At 46.6% G+C, this 22,562-nt stretch overlaps 1 protein-coding gene and 1 pseudogene across 1 annotated transcript; one reads left to right on the top strand and one right to left on the bottom strand.

Annotated features, from left to right (window-relative positions):
- Positions 1-5,030: 5,030 nt before the first annotated feature.
- Positions 5,031-6,316, top strand: LOC108159954 (guanine nucleotide-binding protein subunit beta-like protein 1). The gene is given in 4 exon segments (XM_017293620.2): positions 5,031-5,232; positions 5,294-5,333; positions 5,336-5,806; positions 5,868-6,316. Coding segments are annotated over 4 exon segments (969 nt in total). The 5' UTR covers positions 5,031-5,094; the 3' UTR covers positions 6,188-6,316.
- Positions 6,317-7,542: 1,226 nt separating this feature from the next.
- The window catches only part of LOC117193337, a 33,144-nt pseudogene continuing 18,124 nt past the window's right edge, over positions 7,543-22,562 (bottom strand).

The raw sequence follows: 22,562 nt of genomic DNA, 5'->3' as shown, positions 1-22,562 counted from the left end.
ACACAGCTACTTATGAAATCAAAAACAAATGTCCAAAATTATGGGGGGACGAGAATTTAGCCAAATTATTCAGGGAGTTTGCAGAGTCGCAGAAGAAGGCAGCTTCAGAACCCTTCTTTCAAAATTATTGTTCTGCTGTTAACCTCAAGGTTAAATGGAAAAAATCTGTTAAAATTGCCAAAAGAACTAGCTATGCCAGGAAGTTAACAGAGTTAAATGTACAATAGAACTCAAGAGAAGCCTGGAGATTCCTCAGAAATCTAAAAAACTGTCAAGAGGACACCCCAGAAATTTTCGACCCTGACAAAGCTGGGCAATACCTGGAATTCCTTAACGAACAAATAACCTCAGAAGCAAAGGATGTAGACGAAGAAATGTACTCAACCAAGAACAATGAAAATCCCCTCTTTTCCTTGGAAGAGTTAGAGGCTGTGTTATTTAGACGCAAAAAAACGGCAGGAGGAATAGATCACATCACATACGAGATGCTGATTGCTCTTAACACTAGTATAAGAGTTCGGTTCTAGCCAAGACAGTAAATGGCATGGTGAAAGCCAGGCTGATAAAGCATATACAAGAAAACAAGATTATACCCTACAGATCTTATGCATACCAAAACGAGGGGGAACGTTGTGAGTTGCTGCGGAGACCGCAACTCTACAGTTATACCCGATACTAAGTCAGTATGACTCTCCTCCGGCAGACGCCGCTAATATTAAACGACACGACAAGGAGTGCGTGCGAGAGAGACAGAAAATCAGTCTGAGCGTGACGTCGGGGGCTGCGTAGCCAGTGCAATTGATTTGTTCCTTTTGGCTAAAAAAATGATCTGATCTGATCCAGATTCAGCAATCTGATAGATATGGTCATTATCTATGATTCTGCGTTTTTAGTTTTCTCGAATGTGCAATATTGTGGATGCAACAGATTTTCGTCCTTTGTGGGGGCGGAAAAGGGTGAAGCGAAATTCTGAGATATACGTTTTATAGTGAGATCTAACAGAAGTGCGGATACCAAATTTGGTTACTCTAGCCTTAATAGTCTCTGAGATTTGTGGATGCCCCAGATTTTCGTCCTTTGCGGGGGCGGAAGGGGGTGTGGCGAAATTTGGACACGAAACGGTCAAGGTCCGATATCACAGGAGTGTGGATAACAAATTTGGTTGCTCTGGCTTTTATAGGTTCTGAGATCCTTGAACTCATATTTTGCAATTGACAAAACCGACCATGAAACCTGTGTGTTAGAGAGAGACAGAGCGAGAAAGAATGAAATTGTTTTCTTGATTCTGGCTATAATAATTATACGATCTGGTTGAGATTTTACACTCTAGAAAATATAGTCATCCTCACCGATTCTGCGTTTTTGGTTTAATCGTATTTTTAAAAATGTGGATGCCACAGATTTTCGTCCTTTGTGGGGGCGGAAGTGGGCGGGGCGAAGTTTTGAAATATTTTTGTAGCAGTGACATATCACAGAAGTCTGGATCCAAAACATCGTTGCTATAGCTCTTATAGTCTTTGAGCACTAGGCGCTGAAGGGGACGGACGGACGGACGGACGGACGGACGGACAGACGGACAGACAGACAAGGCTCAATCGACTCGGCTATTGATGCTGATCAAGAATATATATACTTTATGGGGTCGGAAACGATTCCTTCTGGACGTTACACACATCCACTTTTACCACAAATCTAATATACCCCAATACTCATTTTGAGTATCGGGTATAACGAGGGGGAACGTTGTGAGTTGCTGCGGACACCGCAACTATACAGTTATACCCGATACTTAGTCAGTATGGCTCTCCTCTGGCAGAGGCCGCTAATATTGAACGACACGACAAAGAGTGCGTGCGAGAGAGACAGAAAATCAGTCTGAGCGTGACGTCGGGCGCTGCGTAGCCACTGCAAATTGATTTGCTCCTATTGGCTATAAAAATGATCTGATCTGATCCAGATTCAGCAATCCGATAGATATGGTCATTATCTATGATTCTACGTTTTTAGTTTTCTCGAATGTGCAATATTGTGGATGCAACAGATTTTCGTTCTTTGTGTGGGCGGAAGGGGGTGGGGCGAAATTTTGAGATACACGTTTTATAGTAAGATCTAACAGGAGTGCGGATACCAAATTTGGTTACTCTAGCCTTAATAGTTTATGAGATTTTTGAATATCCCCAGATTTTCGTCCTTTGCGGGGGCGGAAGGGGGTGTGGCGAAATTTTGAAACAAACTCGTCTCGGTCCGATATATTAGGAGTGTGGATACCAAATTTGGTTGCTCTAGCTTTTGTAGTCTCTGAGCTCTAGGCGCTAATGTTTTACTCTAAGCAAAGCCGCCTATGCTACGTGTGTGTTAGAAAGAGACAGGGCGAGACAGGGGTTGGTGTGTGGGGACAGAAACGTGTCTCCAGTCGGTGCTCCGCTGACGGTTCCTTGGTGGCGGTGCTCCGCTGACGGTTCTCGCACTAGTTTTCCGGCCTGGCCAGTACCGGGCTGCTGCTGCCGATGTCCGCCGCTTTCGCTGATGTTGATGCCTGCCGCTGATGTCTTGGTGGGATCGTCGTCTCCACGATCACCAATTTTGTTTCCTTTTTATACCCGATACTCAAAATGAGTATTGGGGTATATTATTATACCCGATACTTAAAATGAGTATTGGGGTATATTAGATTTGTGGTAAAAGTGGATGTGTGTAACGTCCAGAAGGAATCGTTTCCGACCCCATAAAGTATATAGATTCTTGATCAGCATCAATAGCCGAGTCGATTGAGCCATGTCTGTCTGTCCGTCTGTCCGTCCGTCCGTCTGTCCGTCCCCTTCAGCGCCTAGTGCTCAAAGACTATAAGAGCTAGAGCAACGATGTTTTGGATCCAGACCTCTGTGATATGTCACTGCTACAAAAATATTTCAAAACTTCGCCCCGCCCACTTCCGCCCCCCCAAAGGACGAAAATCTGTGGCATCCACATTTTTAAAGATACAATAAAACCAAAAACGCAGAATCGTAGAGGATGACTATATGTTCTAGAGTGTAAAATCTCAACCAGATCGTATAATTATTATAGCCAGAATCAAGAAAACAATTTCATTCTTTCTCGCTCTGTCTCTCTCTAACACACAGGTTTCATGGTCGGCTTTGCCAATTGCAAAATATGAGTTCAAGGATCTCAGAACCTATAAGAGCCAGAGAAACCAAATTTGGTATCCACACTCCTGTGATATCGGACCTTGACCGTTTTGTGTCCAAATTTCGCCACACCCCCTTCCGCCCCCGAAAAGGACGAAAATCTGGGGCATCCACAAATCTCAGAGACTATTAAGGCTAGAGTAACCAAATTTGGTATCCGCACTTCTGTTAGACCTCACTATAAAACGTTTATCTCAGAATTTCGCCCCACCCCCTTTCGCCACCACAAAGGACGAAAATCTGTTGCATCCACAATATTGCAGATTCGAGAAAACTAAAAACGTAGAATCATAGATAATGACCATATCTATCAGACTGCTGAATCTGGATCAGATCGGATCATTTTTATACCCAAAAGGAACAAATGAATTTGCATTGGCTACGCAGCGCCCGACGTCACGCTCAGACTGATTTTCTGTCTCTCTCGCACGCACTCTTTGTCGTGTCGTTTAATATAAGCGGCGTCTGCCGCAGGAGAGCCATACTGACTAAGTATCGGGTATAACTGTAGAGTTGCGGTGTCCGCAGCAACTCACAACGTTCCCCTCGTTTCTTTCAGGGCACGTGCGGCCTCCACTATTCTCCACTGGAAACTTCCTTTTTTTCTTCCTCGCCCCGTTTTCTTTTCTCCCACGCAACTCTGCCACTGCTTCCCAGGATCCACTATAGATGCCGCTGTCTCTTTCTTCTCCAGCCCTGATACCTATCGGCTCTCTACAAAACCGCCCATAACAGTCTTTAGGCTGTTGTTAGTTTTGATGTCCCGAGAAGTAGTATGTCTCCTTTTTTGTCTACATTTGGTTGGCAAGGGGAACTACCCAGCTCTGGGGTCGACAGCTAGCCGGCATTGCCCTCTGGGAAACAAGCCAAGTGTAACAATATCATGTTTATTTTTCGATCTTTGTTGCGGCAGACACACACAGATAAACCCCAAGCCACCAGACTCACATTCTGGAAGGTTTTTGACCCGTTTTCGTTGGTCGCAATCTGACCACTGGCCCAAGTACAACTGACAAGCGAGTCTTTTATGATTGTGCCTTAACGTTGGAGGCACCGACACAAGCACTGCGCTGCTGACAAAGTCCCATAAAGCCGGTAAGCCTTTGGTGCACGATATGTTTTTAATAGTCCGCGCATTTAGAGGCTTAATGATTTTTCGCTGTTATGATTTAAGCCTGTTTTCTTTTTGAGAGGCTCCAGTGAACGTCAACTGGATAACATTTCCGATGGGCTCTAATTCGCAGACAACCAACTGTTCAAAAAACACACCATTTGAATTTGCTGTGTTGCGCGCCAACCACAGCGCCCTCTATTGCATTTGCGTCGCACACTGCTATCGATATAAATAAATCGTTAACATTTCAGTTGATTTGATTGAATTAAAAGAACCAAAAAATGTTAAATTCAATGAAATTGCTTTTTGAGTTCCGTTTTTTTTTTATCAAAAAACTCAGCAGATCATAAAAGTTCAGTTAAAAATATCGCACAAAATAACTAAGATAGGGTATTTTTTGAATAAATTTCGAAAAATTGCAAGGTGCGCACGAACCTCACCTCGTCGTGTAAGGACAATATACTTTGAAAGCAAGGTATATTAGGAAAAGGGGTGGATTTTACCCTGCATGCGTTGGATTTTCTGGGCCGTTCTGCCTCTCGTCCATACCATCTTTTCCCTTATCATCACTAACCATACAGTATACTGTATGTATACATACAGTATATATACAGTATATATACAGTATATACTGTATATACAGTATACTGTATGGTTAGTGTTATCATGTAGCAAATGTGAAGCAAGTGTGTAGTTGCCGTGTAGTTCGGGTCGTGTAAATTGTAAATATTGATAAAAACAAAACACTGTAAACCACGCACTTACAAATCTAATTTGTTGAACGATTTGATTATGGCTGTGCTACCACCAGATCCTGTGTTCAGCCTGCGTTCCCCGGACATGGGCGCCGTGAATTCGGTTTGCTTCCAGGAAAACGAGCGTCTCCTGGCGGGCACCATCAAGGGCAGCGTTTTCCTGTGGGATCTACAGGTAGGTTCCGTGCTAAACAAAAACAAATTGCCAAATCAATTCAAGCACGTTTCTGCTGCAGACAAATCGCTCGGATCTGCACTTTGAAGTGGGCAGCGAGCCATCACAAGCCTGCATCACACGTTCGACCGACTGGTGACCCAGGAGAAGGGTGGAACCGTCACGATGTTCTCCATAGGCAACAGCAGCTATGTGAAAGAGCACAGTATTCTGGGAAATCATCTGGGGTACTGCCGTTCAGCCCTTTATATGAATACGAGCAACACCAACGAGCAGCTTCTGTTCTATCCCTGCGAGGAGTCGTCCATTGGAGTGCTGCATGTGACGGACTCGGCTGCCCCTACCCAAATGCTTGTGCCTGACGATCCGCAGCTGCCCAAGCTGGGCAGCGTCACCTGCTTCAAGCCCTTCGACTGCGCCTCCTCACTGTTCCTACTGGCCGGCTACGAGTCTGGGCACTTCTTGACGTGGGACATTAGCTCTGGTGTTATGGTGGATGTCGTCGAGCTGGCGACTGATGCCATGGCAGTGGATTATGACCCCATAACGAATAGAGGCATCGTTGGCGGTGCCTGTAAGTGTATGCTGGGGGTTCACTAGCGACTTTTAAATCTACTTCTCCGCTTCACTTACAGCGGACAAGCTGACCACCTTTAGCTACCAGCGGCCATCCATGCAGCTGCAGCGCGGCTCGGAGCTGAGCATCAAGAATCCGGGCGTCAACTGTGTTCGCATTCGCGCCGACCAGAAGGTCTTTGCCAGCGGTGGCTGGGATGGTCGCATTCGGATCTTCTCGTGGAAGAGTCTCCGACCTCTGGCCGTGCTCACCCAGCACAAGCAGGGCGGTGTCATGGACCTGGCCTACTCCCAGCAGACGGTGGCTATGTGGCGGGCTCCCATCATGGCGGCAGCGGGCATGGACGGCCAGATCTCGCTCTGGGATCTGTACAATTAAAAGGTGCTACCAGAGTAGTCACAAGTGCTACCTTCAGTTTGAGTTATATTTGTTTAGCATGCAGCAGAGCACCCTGTAAGCTGCTCAGGGACTGATAACGTTACAATTATACACATTGCAAATTAATAATTTAAATTTTGTATTTATTTCAATTTCATTCTGACTCTTCGAGCACTTTGTGCCTTCCGCCTTCCGCTCTCTATATTGCGCTTTCGCATACATATATTCAAGTCCAGTTTACACACATACACACGCCATTCATGGATTAATACGTACTAATATTTTGTAAAGTCTACTATTAAGTCTAATACATTTACTTTTTATACCCGATACTCAAAATGAGTATTGGGGTATATTAGATTTGTGGTAAAAGTGGATGTGTGTAACGTCCAGAAGGAATCGTTTCCGACCCCATAAAGTATATATATTCTTGATCAGCATCAATAGCCGAGTCGATTGAGCCATGTCTGTCTGTCCGTCTGTCCGTCCGTCCGTCTGTCCGTCTGTCCGTCCCCTTCAGCGCCTAGTGCTCAAAGACTATAAGAGCTAGAGCAACGATGTTTTGTATCCAGACTTCTGTGATATGTCACTGCTACAAAAATATTTCAAAACTTCGCCCCGCCCACTTCCGCCCCCACAAAGGACGAAAATCTGTGGCATCCACATTTTTAAAGATACGATAAAACCAAAAACGCAGAATCGTAGAGGATGACTATATGTTTTAGAATGTAAGATCTCAACCAGATCGTATAATTATTATAGCCAGAATCAAGAAAACAATTTCATTCTTTCTCGCTTTGTCTCTCTCTAACACACAGGTTTCATGGTCGGTTTTGCCAATTGCAAAATATGAGTTCAAGGATCTCAGAACCTATAAGAGCCAGAGCAACCAAATTTGGTATCCACACTCCTGTGATATCGGACCTTGACCGTTTCGTGTCCAAATTTCGCCACACCCCCTTTCGCCCACGCAAAGGACGAAAATCTGGGGCATCCACAAATCTCAGAGACTATTAAGGCTAGAGTAACCGAATTTGGTATCCGCACTTCTGTTAGATCTCACTATAAAACGTATATCTCAGAATTTCGCCCCACCCCCTTCCGCCCACACAAAGGACGAAAATCTGTTGCATCCACAATATTGCACATTCGAGAAAACTAAAAACGCAGAATCATAGATAACGACCATATCTATCAGATTGCTGAATCTGGACCAGATCAGATAATTTTTATAGCCAAAAGGAACAAATCAATTTGCACTGGCTACGCAGCGCCCGACGTCACGCTCAGACTGATTTTCTGTCTCTCTCGCACGCACTCTCGGTCGTGTCGTTTAATATTAGCAGCGTCTGCCGGAGGAGAGCCATACTGACTTAGTATCGGGTATAACTGTAGAGTTGCGGTGTCCGCAGCAACTCACAACGTTCTCCCTCGTTAGCTTTAGCATTGCCATGGTTGTTGCTATTGCACTCTCCGTCCTCGTCCTTGGTGGGACTGCTCTCCTGGTTGTGGCCGCCATCGCCCGGCTCCAGCTCCCGCAGTGCCATCTTCTGGAAGGCGCAGTCAATGATCCGCTTGCGCTTGCGCAGCGGTCGACTGCATTCGGACGAAACGTTGCTGCCCGAAGGTGTCGCTGGAAATGACGGTGGAGCTGAAGACGATGTGGACGCGGTTGGCTCTTTGGTTTGGATAAGGGTCCGTTTGGTTTGCAGTCGCGTGATTTTGCTGCCCGAAGGTGTCGCTGGAAATGACGGTGGAGCTGAAGACGATGTGGACGTGGTTGGCTCTTTGGTTTGGATAAGGGTCCGTTTGGTTTGCAGTCGCGTGATTTTTAGCTTGGGCAGTTTCTGGTTGTCCTGGTCGGCCTCCGAATCGGTTTCATCCCGGACAATGCAGTGTGTCTCAAGCGCGGTCGCATCAGTGGCTGGCGATGATGACGAAGGCGACGGCGAAGCAGAAGCTGAAGCTGGAGAAGCGTTCCCGGCAGAGGTTGTCTTTGGTATGGATTTCTTATCCTCATCGTCATCATTATCATTACAGTCATCGTCAATATCGACATCTTCGTCTTTCTCCTTCTCGTCCTCCTCCTTGAGCTCTGGTGGAGGTTTCGGCTCCTCCTCTGGTTGCCTATCCTGATCCTGATCCTTATCACTCCTGGCCTTGCTGCAGTCCAGTGGCTGTGGCTGGTCCTCCCTGCGACTCGTCGTGGCACGCTCCTCGTCGAACTGCTTCCGCTGCTCGGGTGTCAGATGCGCCTTGTAGAAGTCCATGACGGGCAGGGGCACGGGTATGGGTATGGGCAGCGGTATGATTATTGGATATGGCACCATCACGGTTACGGGCGGAACCGCACCCATCATTGCCGCGAAAGCACCAAGATGCTCTGGCACCTGTGTCGGCATCGGTAGCAAGAAGTGATGTGGCGGCTGCGCGGGATGCCTTCCAAATGGAAGTCCCATCGGATGCCCATTGGGCGGTGGGGCAAAGTAGCTGGAAGGTATGGCAGTTGGGCCCCTGCCCAGGACCTGGGGTGGCACCACTGTGGGAGGCTGCTGCTGTTGTTGGTGGGGATGGGCCGGCTCTGGCATGGGGGATAACGGCGGCAGCGGCACACTGGATCCGGAAAAGTCTGCGTGGAGCGTCGGCTGTTGCTGCTGCTGCTGTTGATGATGCTGCTTTTGGAGCATGCTGGCCACCGTCTCCGAACCGGAGGAGGACGATAGCCCCGTTGCGGACGCTTGCGGCGACCAGGCTTTAGTCCAGGACCCGATCCCAAGGAGTTGTGGTGCCGCTGCTGGGGTGGGGGCGGCGGTGGAGGGACTGCATCAGCTGGCGCGGGACTCTTCTGGGCCAGCAGCTTGGACACGGGCGCCACTGAGATCAAGGGTTTGCTCGGATTGCTGGGCGGAGTAACGCTAGGCGAGATTCGCTTGGCTGTGGCCCCCACCGACCTCTCGGCTGGAGGCCCTGGCGACACCGATACCGTGGAGGCTGGCGAGGCCGAGCGACTGCGGCAGTTGCGTAGCCAGAGATCGGGCGTGATGAGACCCGCTTCGCTGTCCGCCTCCAGGCCCTGGTCCCGCAGGTGTGGATTCATGTCCAGGTGGGCCTGGGTCTCGTTGCAGAAGATCTGCATCTTGTACTGGTTGAGGCACTTCTCCGAGCAGAACTGCAGCTGCGAGGCCCCATCCTGGAAGTCCACATAGCTGGCATAGCTGACTGCATGGCGGACGTGCTTGCACCAGTCACAGGTCTTGGCCTTCTTAAAGCACGCCCTCCGGCTCTGTGTGAAGCAGGACTCCGAGCAATAGCGAGGTCCATCGCTGCTGGTCAGATAGTCTGGAGCGTTCTCGGCAATCGGTCGATGGCACCAGCAACAGTTGTTGAAGTCTGCAACGGAGATAAACGTAAGATTCAACATTAGCAAAAGGTAGAGATGCTCCGCAAATGCTAAAGGCTCCTGAAAGGTACACAGCTCCTATTTTCCATGGTATCCATCAGAATTCATTTAGAATCCAGCTCCTAGCATCGGTGGGGAAAGACTTTGCTTTCCGAAATTGTGAAAGACATATTTGGAGCTTAATGAATCTGTTATTCGATAATGCAGGCAGCCGCATCACCGCCAGCGCAGCCCCCAAAATTTTGTTGGGAATTTATCAAAAGTTTTCAAGCTGCCAGCTCTCCCAATTACTCATAACGGGAATTGGTGGAGCGTGGGCTGCGTGGGGCCGACGGTGTGCCAGAGATGAAAAGTCCGACTTATCAAATTCCAAAAAGCAATAGACATGGAAAGATTTAGCACCCTCATCGGCTTCGAAAACCCCCGCAAACCATAATTGTAATATCCTCAACAAAAACTAGAAGCTGTAGGGAGATGAGTGGGGGGAGACTCGGACATACTCTAATTTTGGCCAGACTGCAGCCTGGCACTCAGAGCTTCGCCCGCACTCGTACTCGAACTTGGCAGCTGGGATCTCGAATTACTTGACTGTTGGCATGCCCTCTGTGCTAGGCGGTACTCACCTATTTTCTCCTCTGTGGTCAGCATCCCCACTGTCGTGACCGGCTTGCCGATTGAGTTCGGCCTTTTGGAGTCATCCTCCCGCGAGCTGCGCGTATCATGATGCGAGGGAGTCGTCGTCGTTCTGTTGCAATATTGAATGCCGCCCTTGCGCCCACACCCACTCCCACCGGCACCGGCACTGGCATTCCCATTCCAATTTCCATTGCTACTGGTATTGTTTTTCGTGTTGTTATTGTTGTTGCTATGATACGCGGCTGCAAGGGAGCTGCGACTGCTCCGAAGGAAACCAGTCATCCTCCTCTCCAGCATCTGGTGCTGGTGCTCCTGGTCCTGATGGTGCAGGTGGTGCTGTTGGCTGGCCACCGCAGCCGCAGCGGCGGCACTCTGAAGCAGACGCGATGTTTTGGCGGTGAGGTCCAGGCGATCCACGTCGACGCCGTCGAAGCCATACCAGCCGTGCAGCTCATTCATGGTGCTGTGAGCGAACTCCTGGAACAAGACAGAGGCAGAACAATGAGTTTCTAGAAAGTGATGCCACAGTTTCGTGCTCCCCAGCTCCCCAAGAGCCATTCGATGCTCCCTCTGACTGTGGCCTGGCCAAAACCTCTCGATAAGCGGCATGCAGCTGTAACTGGCGCAGTCCAATACCCCAATCATTGTGTGGTGGCAGGTGTCTTCACTGAGTCGCGAAAAAGGACTGGTTCAAAGCAAGGGAAAAGAAACAATGAAAGGAAAGTCGAATTACATGCCGAATGAAGAGTCTTATCATTGTTTAATTGCTTCAATCGGGGTTATTTCTGAAAGGTATACTCTAAACCTCCAATCGTGGTGACCTTTAAACTTTAAGAGTCCAATTAATGCACGCATGGGCCCAGCCCTGCAGTGACCGGGTAATCGATAGTGTTTACGTATCCCAGAAGCACACACCCAAAAGCCCACACGCCCAACGCCCACACGCCCATATGCATACACTCCCACCTCCCACTTGCTCTCCTGCAAGGATATCAATAACCGTACGAGGAACGAACGAATTCATTACGGCCAGCGGGCTGGATGTTGGTTTTTCGGGCGGGGGCGTGGTGGGTGGCATTTGCAACAAGGGTGTTGGCACGGATGCTGCTACGACATGGATAGCTAGCTGTCTCTGTGTTGCCTCTTCTTTAAAATTTAAGGGAAAAACTGTCTTAGTCTGGACCTGCCTTTGAAGTTGTCTCTTTTGGGCATACTCATTTGAGATTGAAACAACACAAGAAGATATTTCTGTGTCCACTTTTGCGAGTTTTGTACATGCATATGTACATATATGTATTCTTGGAAGCTGAACACGAAACATTTCGCACAAGGCTGCGAGAGCTGCACAACCTCGGGATCGGGTTACATTGAAATTCTAGTATTTAAAGTTTTAGCCATTGCTGTCTGCGGCCAGAGGAGTGGCAGTGTGGATACAAACTGTACATCTGTACAAAGGGAACTTCAATTTCAGAAAATCTTAATAATTCGCCTGCCAATCGCCTGAGACACTGCCCTTTGGTGCTTCTCAGGAATTCCACATTGTTCATACGCCATGTCGACACAAGCCTCGGTAGTATTCAAGGGAAATGACTACAAATTTGAGAACACTGAAAGATGATTCCCCAATTGGCGGAGGCCGAGGCGGAGGCGGACAGTGCAACTAGATGAGTCACTATTCCCTACAATCCCATACCATCCCAAGAGCCAATAGACCAGTGATAGCCCCACTCCCCAGAAAAGCTGTCCGATGGGACACCCGATACGGCGTGCAAATTAAGCGGTGCTGCCAACTTGCTGACAAATGCAAGTCGTCTAATAACTACGAACCACCCTCTGACTCGCACTGCACCCGCACCCCGCTCCCTGCAACCCACAGCAGCTAAAGGCATGGTCGAGTATCGGTGACAGACGCATTCAGGCTTTGTCCGATGCCGTGAAAAGAGTATTAACAATTTGCACGATAAAAATCTCTGGGACGACGACTCGACTGCCTGGCCGTATCGATTACATGCCTCAGGTGCGACCTCGTCCCCAGGGGGAATGGGGAATCGTGTAGATCCGTGACCAGAGACCAGGGGGCAGAAGACAGAAGAAAGAGAGCGACGCACGCTTGTCTCAAGTTCAGTTTTTCGCAGTTCGGAGTACCAACTGTGCGGTAATCGGAGGAGCGCAGCGCTGGAGGATTGTCCTTACCTTTCCGTTCGCCCGCTCGCTCTCCCTCATTATCCCATGCGCCATCTCCATCTCGAACTTCATCTCGGAACCGCGCTCTGTCTCGGCTTTTAGTATCATTTGTCTGTTAATTTATGTTCGGTTTTTATACCCGATACTCAAAATGAGTATTGGGGTATATTAGATTTGTGGTAAAAGTGGATGTGTGTAACGTCCAAAAGGAATCGTTTCCGCCCCCATAAAGTATATATATTCTTGATCAGCATCAATAGCCGAGTCGATTGAGCCATGTCTGTCTGTCCGTCTGTCCGTCCGTCCGTCTGTCCGTCTGTCCGTCCCCTTCAGCGCCTAGTGCTCAAAGACTATAAGAGCGAGAGCAGACTTCTGTGATATGTCACTGCTACAAGAATATTTCAAAACTTTGCCCCGCCCACTTCCGCCCCCACAAAGGGCGAAAATCTGTGGCATCCACAATTTTAAAGATACGAGAAAACTAAGAATCGTAGAAGATGACTATATCTTCTAGAGTGCAAAATCTGAACCAGATCGTATAATTATTATAGCCAGCATCAAGAAAACAATTTCATTTTTTCTCGCCATGTCTCTCTCTAACACACACGTAGCATAGACGGCTTTGCTTAGAGTAAAACATTAGCGCCTAGATCTCAGAGACTACAAAAGCTAGAGCAACCAAATTTGGTATCCACACTCCTAATATATCGGACCGAGACGAGTTTGTTTCAAAATTTCGCCACACCCCCTTCCGCCCCCGCAAAGGACAAAAATCTGGGGATATTCAAAAATCTCAGAGACTATTAAGGCTAGAGTAACCAAATTTGGTATCCGCACTCCTGTTAGATCTCACTATAAAACGTGTATCTCAAAATTTCGCCCCACCCCCTTCCGCCCACACAAAGGACGAAAATCTGTTGCATCCACAATATTGCACATTCGAGAAAACTAAAAACGCAGAATCATAGATAATGACCATATCTATCAGATTGCTGAATCTGGATCAGATCAGATCATTTTTATAGCCAATAGGAACAAATCAATTTGCACTGGCTACGCAGCGCCCGACGTCACGCTCAGACTGATTTTCTGTCTCTCTCGCACGCACTCTTTGTCGTGTCGTTTAATATAACCGGCGTCTGCCGGAGGAGAGCCATACTGACTTAGTATCGGGTATAACCGTAGAGTTGCGGTGTCCGCAGCAACTCACAACGTTCCCCCTCGTTAATTTCTGATTTGTGCGTTCGTTCAGTTTTCCTGCTCCGGCTGCCTGACAGTTGCTCAACAGACAGACAGACTCACGGACGGATGAACGGGCTGGTATTCGAGGTGGAGAAGCAGACAGACACAGCCCCCAACAACATCGAATGCTGGGAACTCCAGCCACAGCACCAGCTCCAGCTTCGGCTCCAGCTCATTGCAGTCGGGTGAAATTCTAAACCGAAATGCAAATAAAATTCAATTAATTAAAAGCTTAATTGTATGCCGTCTGTTGTTGTTGCCGTTGTTGCTGTTGTTATTGCTGCTGCTGCTGGAGTTTGGATCTGATTCTGCCTGCTCTCTGTGGTATAATCGAGTGTTCGAGTATATACATACCATACCATTCCATACATACAATACATACATTTACAATTCCAGTTTCAGACATCCGCATCTGTTGTGCAACAAGATCTCGGAGGAGTCGGTTTTCCTTTCATTTCACTGTTTTTTTTTGTTTTTTTTTTTGTTTCTTTCTTTCGTAATTATGTATTTCTGGAATATCTTGTGGGAAAACATTTGCCAATTCCAATACTTCAACCGTTCCGTACCGTACACGTTCTGCTCCGACTGACTGTTCTCCGTTCTCTGTCTGCTTTTGGCTAGGGCTCTCGCTTGGCGCGGCTCAAGTTTGTTCAGCTTTTTTTCGTTTTTGCAAAATCTCAACTTACAAAAACATATCAGATTTTCATTTTTATTATGAATCGTAATGAACCGACTTGACGAGTATGAGACCGAGAACCGAGAACCGGGAACTGCGGACCGAGTGCTCAGTTTCTGTCTGGCAATGAGTAGTACTAGTACACTGAGCGAAACACTCAAAAAGCTGGCCAAAGGAATGCCTCAACGGGAACAAGCTCGTATCGATCGGTCCCTAGGATACTTCTGTAAGAAAACCTCCTTCATTTTTCTGACCTAGATACGGCCCAAACCCTATCTAAGGTAATCCGAGTGGGCTGCTTATCCCCACTGCATTACAGCACTGGAGGCCCCGGGCTATGTTAGTCGGCCACATTAATACACGTCTACGGTTACTGGCAAGGAAACCTAATAGAATAATGTAAAATACACGACAACGACAACGACAACGACAACGAGGCTGGCAATGGCTAACGACTACAACTGAGAGAGAAGACACGCAGAGTGGGAGGCGCGAAGGCGAGGGAGAGCAACCCAATACGCTTATAATAACTCACCCTGAACCCAGTAAACTGAGCTGAGACGAGAGCTAAAACTAAAGCGAACTAAACCAAACTGCAACAGAGCACCCAGAGCCGGTGTCCGGACCGAACCCAATCGCAATCGCGTCGACACCGACACCGCCATAACCATCGCCATCGCCATACCACCCCAAAAATACGAGTATGCGAGTACAATGTATGCTATAGGGAAAACAACACCCAATGGCAACAAATTCTAGAATTACGCTAGTTTTCTCAGACATCTCTATGTGTGTGTGTGTGTGGTGTGTGTGTTGTGTGTTGGAGTCGAGCACAGTCAGTCGGTTTTTAGTTGGTTGTAATCGAATATCGATACCTCAGGATTGAATGACGCGCGTACTTCTTTCGAATTCTTACATGACATACTTGGCCTTTGGCTGCTGCTGCCGTTGTTGTTTCTTCTGCGCCAGTTTTCAGTTTCTCTTCTCTTTTTTATGGTATTGTTATACCCGATACTCAAAATGAGTATTGGGGTATATTAGATTTGTGGTAAAAGTGGATGTGTGTAACGTCCAGAAGGAATCGTTTCCGACCCCATAAAGTATATATATTCTTGATCAGCATCAATAGCCGAGTCGATTGAGCCCTGTCTGTCTGTCCGTCTGTCCGTCCGTCCGTCCGTCCCCTTCAGCGCCTAGGGCTCAAAGACTATAAGAGCTAGAGCAACGATGTTTTGGATCCAGACTTCTGTGATATGTCACTGCTACAAAAATATTTCAAAACTTCGCCCCGCCCACTTCCGCCCCCACAAAGAACGAAAATCTGTGGCATCCACATTTTTAAAGATACGATAAAACCAAAAACGCAGAATCGTAGAGGATGACTATATGTTTTAGAATGTAAGATCTCAACCAGATCGTATAATTATTATAGCCAGAATCAAGAAAACAATTTCATTCTTTCTCGCTCTGTCTCTCTCTAACACACAGGTTTCATGGTCGGTTTTGCCAATTGCAAAATATGAGTTCAAGGATCACAGAACCTATAAGAGCCAGAGCAACCAAATTTGGTATCCACACTCCTGTGATATCGGACCTTGACCGTTTCGTGTCCAAATTTCGCCACACCCCCTTCCGCCCACGCAAAGGACGAAAATCTGGGGCATCCACAAATCTCAGAGACTATTAAGGCTAGAGTAACCAAATTTGGTATCCGCACTTCTGTTAGATCTCACTATAAAACGTATATCTCAGAATTTCTCCCCACCCCCTTCCGCCCCCACAAAGGACGAAAATCTGTTGCATCCACAATATTGCACATTCGAGAAAACTAAAAACGCAAAATCATAGATAACGACCATATCTATCAGATTGCTGAATCTGGACCAGATCAGATAATTTTTATAGCCAAAAAGAACAAATCAATTTGCACTGGCTACGCAGCGCCCGACGTCACGCTCAGACTGATTTTCTGTCTCTCTCGCACGCACTCTTTGTCGTGTGGTTCAATATTAGCGGCGTCTGCCGCAGGAGAGCCATACTGACTTAGTATCGGGTATAACTGTAGAGTTGCGGTGTCCGCAGCAACTCACAACGTTCCACCTCGTTTTTCTTTTCGTTGTTGTTGTTGCTGTTGTTGCTCTCTTGCAACTTGATATTTTATTTTATTTTGATGTGCGTACACCCAGTATATTATATATGTACGATATATGCCAGAAGGGGTATATGGCAGAAAGATTTATTTATATCGAAACTAGTATTATATGCTCACTAAATCATTAAGAAGGTATTTATCTGGAATCCCTATCTCCTCGATTCTCCCTGCCACTCATACAGACTACTATCAATAGAGTCAATGGAAGTGGAGTACATCCACAGGTGCAGGGCCGCTGCTGCTGCCTAGGGTCGTGTTCCCTTGGGTGCTTTGTTTTCCCATCGGTGGCTCGAATTAATTTAGCGCTCTATTAATTTGAGCCTCCAGTGCTGCTGCTGCTGCACGTCGCCTGCCACTTGCCTGTCACTTGCCTCTTGCTACTGGCAGCCACGTCATATGCTGCTTGTGGGTTCTTCAACAGGCAGCACACAGGGTGCTTCATGTTACGTCCGCTCTTTGTGTCCGGGGCAACTATGTACTACGTGTGGTCGTCGCTCTCTCTCCAGCCCCAGCCCCAGCTTTGAGCTCTGGGTCCTGGTGTTTTGTGTAGAATTTATCATATTCTATTTTGTTTGTAATTCAATCTTCGGCGTTGTTATTAAAGTTCTGCTGCTGCGGCGTCATTCGAGCTGCGCTGCTGCTCCACCTTACCTCGCCCCCACCCGCCGGGGCAGGATCTGAGTGGCTGACTGGCACTGCCGGGCCCACGATGTCATTGCGCCCGACCCCCTGTGTGGTGTGTGTGTGTGTGGGTAACCCAATCCTGAATGCCCTGCGTCCTGCCTTGGGGCTATACGATCCCAGCAGCACTTAACTACTGGATGTGCAGGTTCTCAATCGACTGATGCCCCTGCGGCTGGGAATAACTAAAATAGTCGTACTGTAGATCTGGTTTAAATTTACCCCTTTAGACTAAAACAGACAGAATAATGCTAAACTAATGATTGCCATTGATTGCTGGCCCAAACATGCTATCCCCGAGGTGGATATCCTAATTATAGGCAATCTATCGACTGTATTCCTTCCTTCTCTATGAATGAACACCTCTTAAGGCAACACACATTGTTTCCATTTATCAATCACATCACTCACTCCTACCTCTTTCCCTTGATGTCCTGTGTACCCCATATCCCTATTTCATAACGCCCAGCCTCAGCTTCGGGAGACGTAAGCGCCCTAAAGCGGAAACCTTGAAGGATATAGTCTTACAAAGCCCTATCGAATTACACCCATGAGGCGCGTTCCTTCTCCTCTCGCCGCTGCTTAATTGTATTGTGTGTGTGTTTTCGGCGTCCCCTGGATCCATTATACATTGTATGTATGTACATACCACAACTTTTCGGTGCCTTTCGGTGTCTTTGCAGCAAATGCAGCTTGTAATTATACAAGAAACTGACACTATTTCAGAGCAGGTGAGCATGGTGAAGGGATCAATTTCAATATTTTTAATTTATATCGATCTCGAAGGGGTTCCCAAGGTAAAAGAAATACAAATCAATACATCTGAGAGTTTCATTTTTAGTAAACACCAACTTACTTTATTCCATTCAAAGTCCATTCAACATTTCTGATTCGATTCTGACCTAGTTCAAACTAGCCCAGACCTACTCCCACAACTCCTCACTGTAATCGTACGAAATCGTTTCCAGGTAATAAAGGCCCACTTTAACACACATTTAAGCGAAGTATCCATACATCCACCCACCCGACCGTGGGCACGCTCAGCTCAGCGCATATTGGGTTCTCAAGCAGCTCATTCATTATAACAATTTTTGGTATTTTTTTTATACCCGATACTCAAAATGACTATTGGGGTATATTAGATTTGTGGTAAAAGTGGATGTGTGTAACGTCCAGAAGGAATCGTTTCCGACCCCATAAAGTATATATATTCTTGATCAGCATCAATAGCCGAGTCGATTGAGCCCTGTCTGTCTGTCCGTCCGTCCGTCCGTCCGTCTGTCCGTTTGTCCGTCCCCTTCAGCGCCTAGTGCTCAAAGACTATAAGAGCTAGAGCAACGATGTTTTGGATCCAGACTTCTGTGATATGTCACTGCTACAAAAATATTTCAAAACTTCGCTCCGCCCACTTCCGCCCCCACAAAGGACGAAAATCTGTGGCATCCACAGTTTTAAGGATACGATAGAACCAAAAACGCAGAGTCGTAGAGCATTACTATATGTTCTAGAGTGTGAAATCTCAACCAGATCGTATAATTATTATAGCCAGAATCAAGAAAACAATTTCATTCTTTCTCGCTCTGTCTCTCTCTAACACACAGGTTTCATGGTCGGTTTTGCCAATTGCAAAATATGAATTCAAGGATCTCAGAACCTATAAGAGCCAGAGCAACCAAATTTGGTATCCACACTCTTGTGATATCGGACCTTGACCGTTTCGTGTCCAAATTTCGCCACACCCCCTTCCACACGAAAATCTGGGGCATCCACAAATCTCAGAGACGATTAAGGCTAGAGTAACCAAATTTGGTATCCGCACTTCTGTTAGATCTCACTATAAGACGTATTTCTCAGAATTTCGCCCCACCCCCTTCCGCCCCCACAAAGAGCGAAAATCTGTTGCATCCACAATATTGCACATTCGAGATAACTAAAAACGCAGAATCATCAATGACCATATCTATCAGATTGCTGAATGTGGATCAGATCAGATCATTTTTATAGCCAAAAGGAACAAATCAATTTGCAGTGGCTACGCAGCGCCCGACGTCACGCTCAGACTGATTTTCTGTCTCTCTCGCACGCACTCTTTGTCGTGTCGTTTAATATTAGCGGCGTCTGCCGGAGGGGAGCCATACTGACTTAGTATCGGGTATAAATGTAGAGTTGCGGTGTCCGCAGCAACTCACAACGTTCCCCCTCGTTATACCCGATACTCAAAATGAGTATTGGGGTATATTAGATTTGTGGTAAAAGTGGATGTGTGTAACGTCCAGAAGGAATCGTTTCCGACCCCATAAAGTATATATATTCTTGATCAGCATCAATAGCCGAGTCGATTGAGCCATGTCTGTCTGTCCGTCTGTCCGTCCGTCCGTCTGTCCGTCCGTCCGTCTGTCCGTCCCCTTCAGCGCCTAGTGCTCAAAGACTATAAGAGCTAGAGCAACGATGCTTTGGATCCAGACTTCTGTGATATGTCACTGCTACAAAAATATTTCAAAACTTCGCCCCGCCCACTTCCGCCCCCACAAAGGACGAAAATCTGTGGCATCCAAAATTTTAACGATACGAGAAAACCAAAAACGCAAAATCGTAGAGAATGACTATATCTTTTAGACTACAGAATCTGAATTGGATCGTATTATTATGAGAGCCAGCATCAAGAAAACAATTTCATTTTTTCTCGCCCTGTCTCTCTCTAACACACACGTAGTATAGCCGGCTTTGCTTAGAGTAAAACATTAGCGCCTAGATCTCAGAGACTATAAAAGGTAGAGCAACCAAATTTGGTATCCATACTCCTAATATATCGGACCGAGACGAGTTTGTTTCAAAATTTCGCCACACCCCCTTCCGCCGCCGCAATGGACGAAAATCTGGGAATATTCACAAATCTCAGAGACTATTAACGCTAGAGAAACCAAATTTGGTATCCGCACTCCTGTTAGATCTCACTATAAAACGTATATCTCAAAATTTCGCCTCACCCCTTTCCGCCCACACAAAGGACGAAAATCTGTTGCATCCACAATATTGCACATTCGGGAAAACTAAAAACGCAGAATCATAGATAATCATCATATCTATCAGATTGCTGAATCTGGATCAGATCGGATCATTTTTGTAGCCAAAAGCAAGAAATCAATTTGCAGTGGCCACGCAGCGCCCGACGTCACGCTCATACTGATTTTCTGTCTCTCTCGCACGCACTCTTTGTCGTGTGGTTCAATATTAGCGGCGTCTGCCGCAGGAGAGCCATACTGACTTAGTATCGGGTATAACTGTAGAGTTGCGGTGTACGCAGCAACTCACAACGTTCCCCCTCGTTTTATTTTGTTTTCATTATGCTTTATAATAAGTATCATTGCGCGCAACTGCAGACCGGCGGCCATAATTTCGATTCACCGATCACATTTCACGTGCTGCAAAAATGTTGCTGTGGGAGAGTTTTTATACCCGATACTCAAAATGAGTATTGGGGTATATTAGATTTGTGGTAAAAGTGGATGTGTGTAACGTCCAGAAGGAATCGTTTCCGACCCCATAAAGTATATATATTCTTGATCAGCATCAATAGCCGAGTCGATTGAGCCCTGTCTGTCTGTCCGTCCGTCCGTCTGTCCGTTTGTCCGTCCCCTTCAGCGCCTAGTGCTCAAAGACTATAAAAGCTAGAGCAACGATGTTTTGGATCCAGACTTCTGTGATATGTCACTGCTACAAAAATATTTCAAAACTTCGCTCCGCCCACTTCCGCCCCCACAAAGGACGAAAATCTGTGGCATCCACAGTTTTAAGGATACGATAGAACCAAAAACGCAGAGTCGTAGAGCATTACTATATGTTCTAGAGTGTGAAATCTCAACCAGATCGTATAATTATTATAGCCAGAATCAAGAAAACAATTTCATTCTTTCGCGCTCTGTCTCTCTCTAACACACAGGTTTCATGGTCGGTTTTGCCAATTGCAAAATAAGAATTCAAGGATCTCAGAACCTATAAGAGCCAGAGCAACCAAATTTGGTATCCACACTCTTGTGATATCGGACCTTGACCGTTTCGTGTCCAAATTTCGCCACACCCCCTTCCGCCCACGCAAAGGACGAAAATCTGGGGCATCCACAAATCTCAGAGACTATTAAGCCTAGAGTAACCAAATTTGGTATCCGCACTTCTGTTAGATCTCACTATAAAACGTATATCTCAGAATTTCTCCCCACCTCCTTCCGCCCCCACAAAGGACGAAAATCTGTTGCATCCACAATATTGCACATTCGAGAAAACTAAAAACGAAAAATCATAGATAACGACCATATCTATCAGATTGCTGAATCTGGACCAGATCAGATCATTTTTATAGCCAAAAGGAACAAATCAATTTGCACTGGCTACGCAGCGCCCGACGTCACGCTCAGACTGATTTTCTGTCTCTCTCGCACGCACTTTTTGTCGTGTCGTTTAATATAACCGGCGTCTGCCGGAGGAGAGCCATACTGACTTAGTATCGGGTATAACCGTAGAGTTGCGGTGTCCGCAGCAACTCACAACGTTCCCCCTCGTTAATTTCTGATTTGTGCGTTCGTTCAGTTTTCCTGCTCCGGCTGCCTGACAGTTGCTCAACAGACAGACAGACTCACGGACGGATGAACGGGCTGGTATTCGAGGTGGAGAAGCAGACAGACACAGCCCCCAACAACATCGAATGCTGGGAACTCCAGCCACAGCACCAGCTCCAGCTTCGGCTCCAGCTCATTGCAGTCGGGTGAAATTCTAAACCGAAATGCGAATAAAATTCAATTAATTAAAAGCTTAATTGTATGCCGTCTGTTGTTGTTGCCGTTGTTGCTGTTGTTATTGCTGCTGCTGCTGGAGTTTGGATCTGATTCTGCCTGCTCTCTGTGGTATAATCGAGTGTTCGAGTATATACATACCATACCATTCCATACATATAATACATACATTTACAATGCCAGTTTCAGACATCCGCATCTGTTGTGCAACAAGATCTCGGAGGAGTCGGTTTTCCTTTCATTTCACTGTTTTTTTTTGTTTTTTTTTTGTTTCTTTCTTTCGTAATTATGTATTTCTGGAATATCTTGTGGGAAAACATTTGCCAATTCCAATACTTCAACCGTTCCGTACCGTACACGTTCTGCTCCGACTGACTGTTCTCCGTTCTCTGTCTGCTTTTGGCTAGGGCTCTCGCTTGGCGCGGCTCAAGTTTGTTCAGCTTTTTTTCGTTTTTGCAAAATCTCAACTCACAAAAACATATCAGATTTTCATTTTTATTATGAATCGTAATGAACCGACTTGACGAGTATGAGACCGAGAACCGAGAACCGGGAACTGCGGACCGAGTGCTCAGTTTCTGTCTGGCAATGAGTAGAACTGGTACACTGAGCGAAAC

This window comes from Drosophila miranda, assembly GCF_003369915.1.
Source record: "Drosophila miranda strain MSH22 chromosome Y unlocalized genomic scaffold, D.miranda_PacBio2.1 Contig_Y2_pilon, whole genome shotgun sequence".
Taxonomy (NCBI): domain Eukaryota; kingdom Metazoa; phylum Arthropoda; class Insecta; order Diptera; family Drosophilidae; genus Drosophila; species Drosophila miranda.
This window is presented reverse-complemented; position numbering and strand designations above follow the sequence as displayed.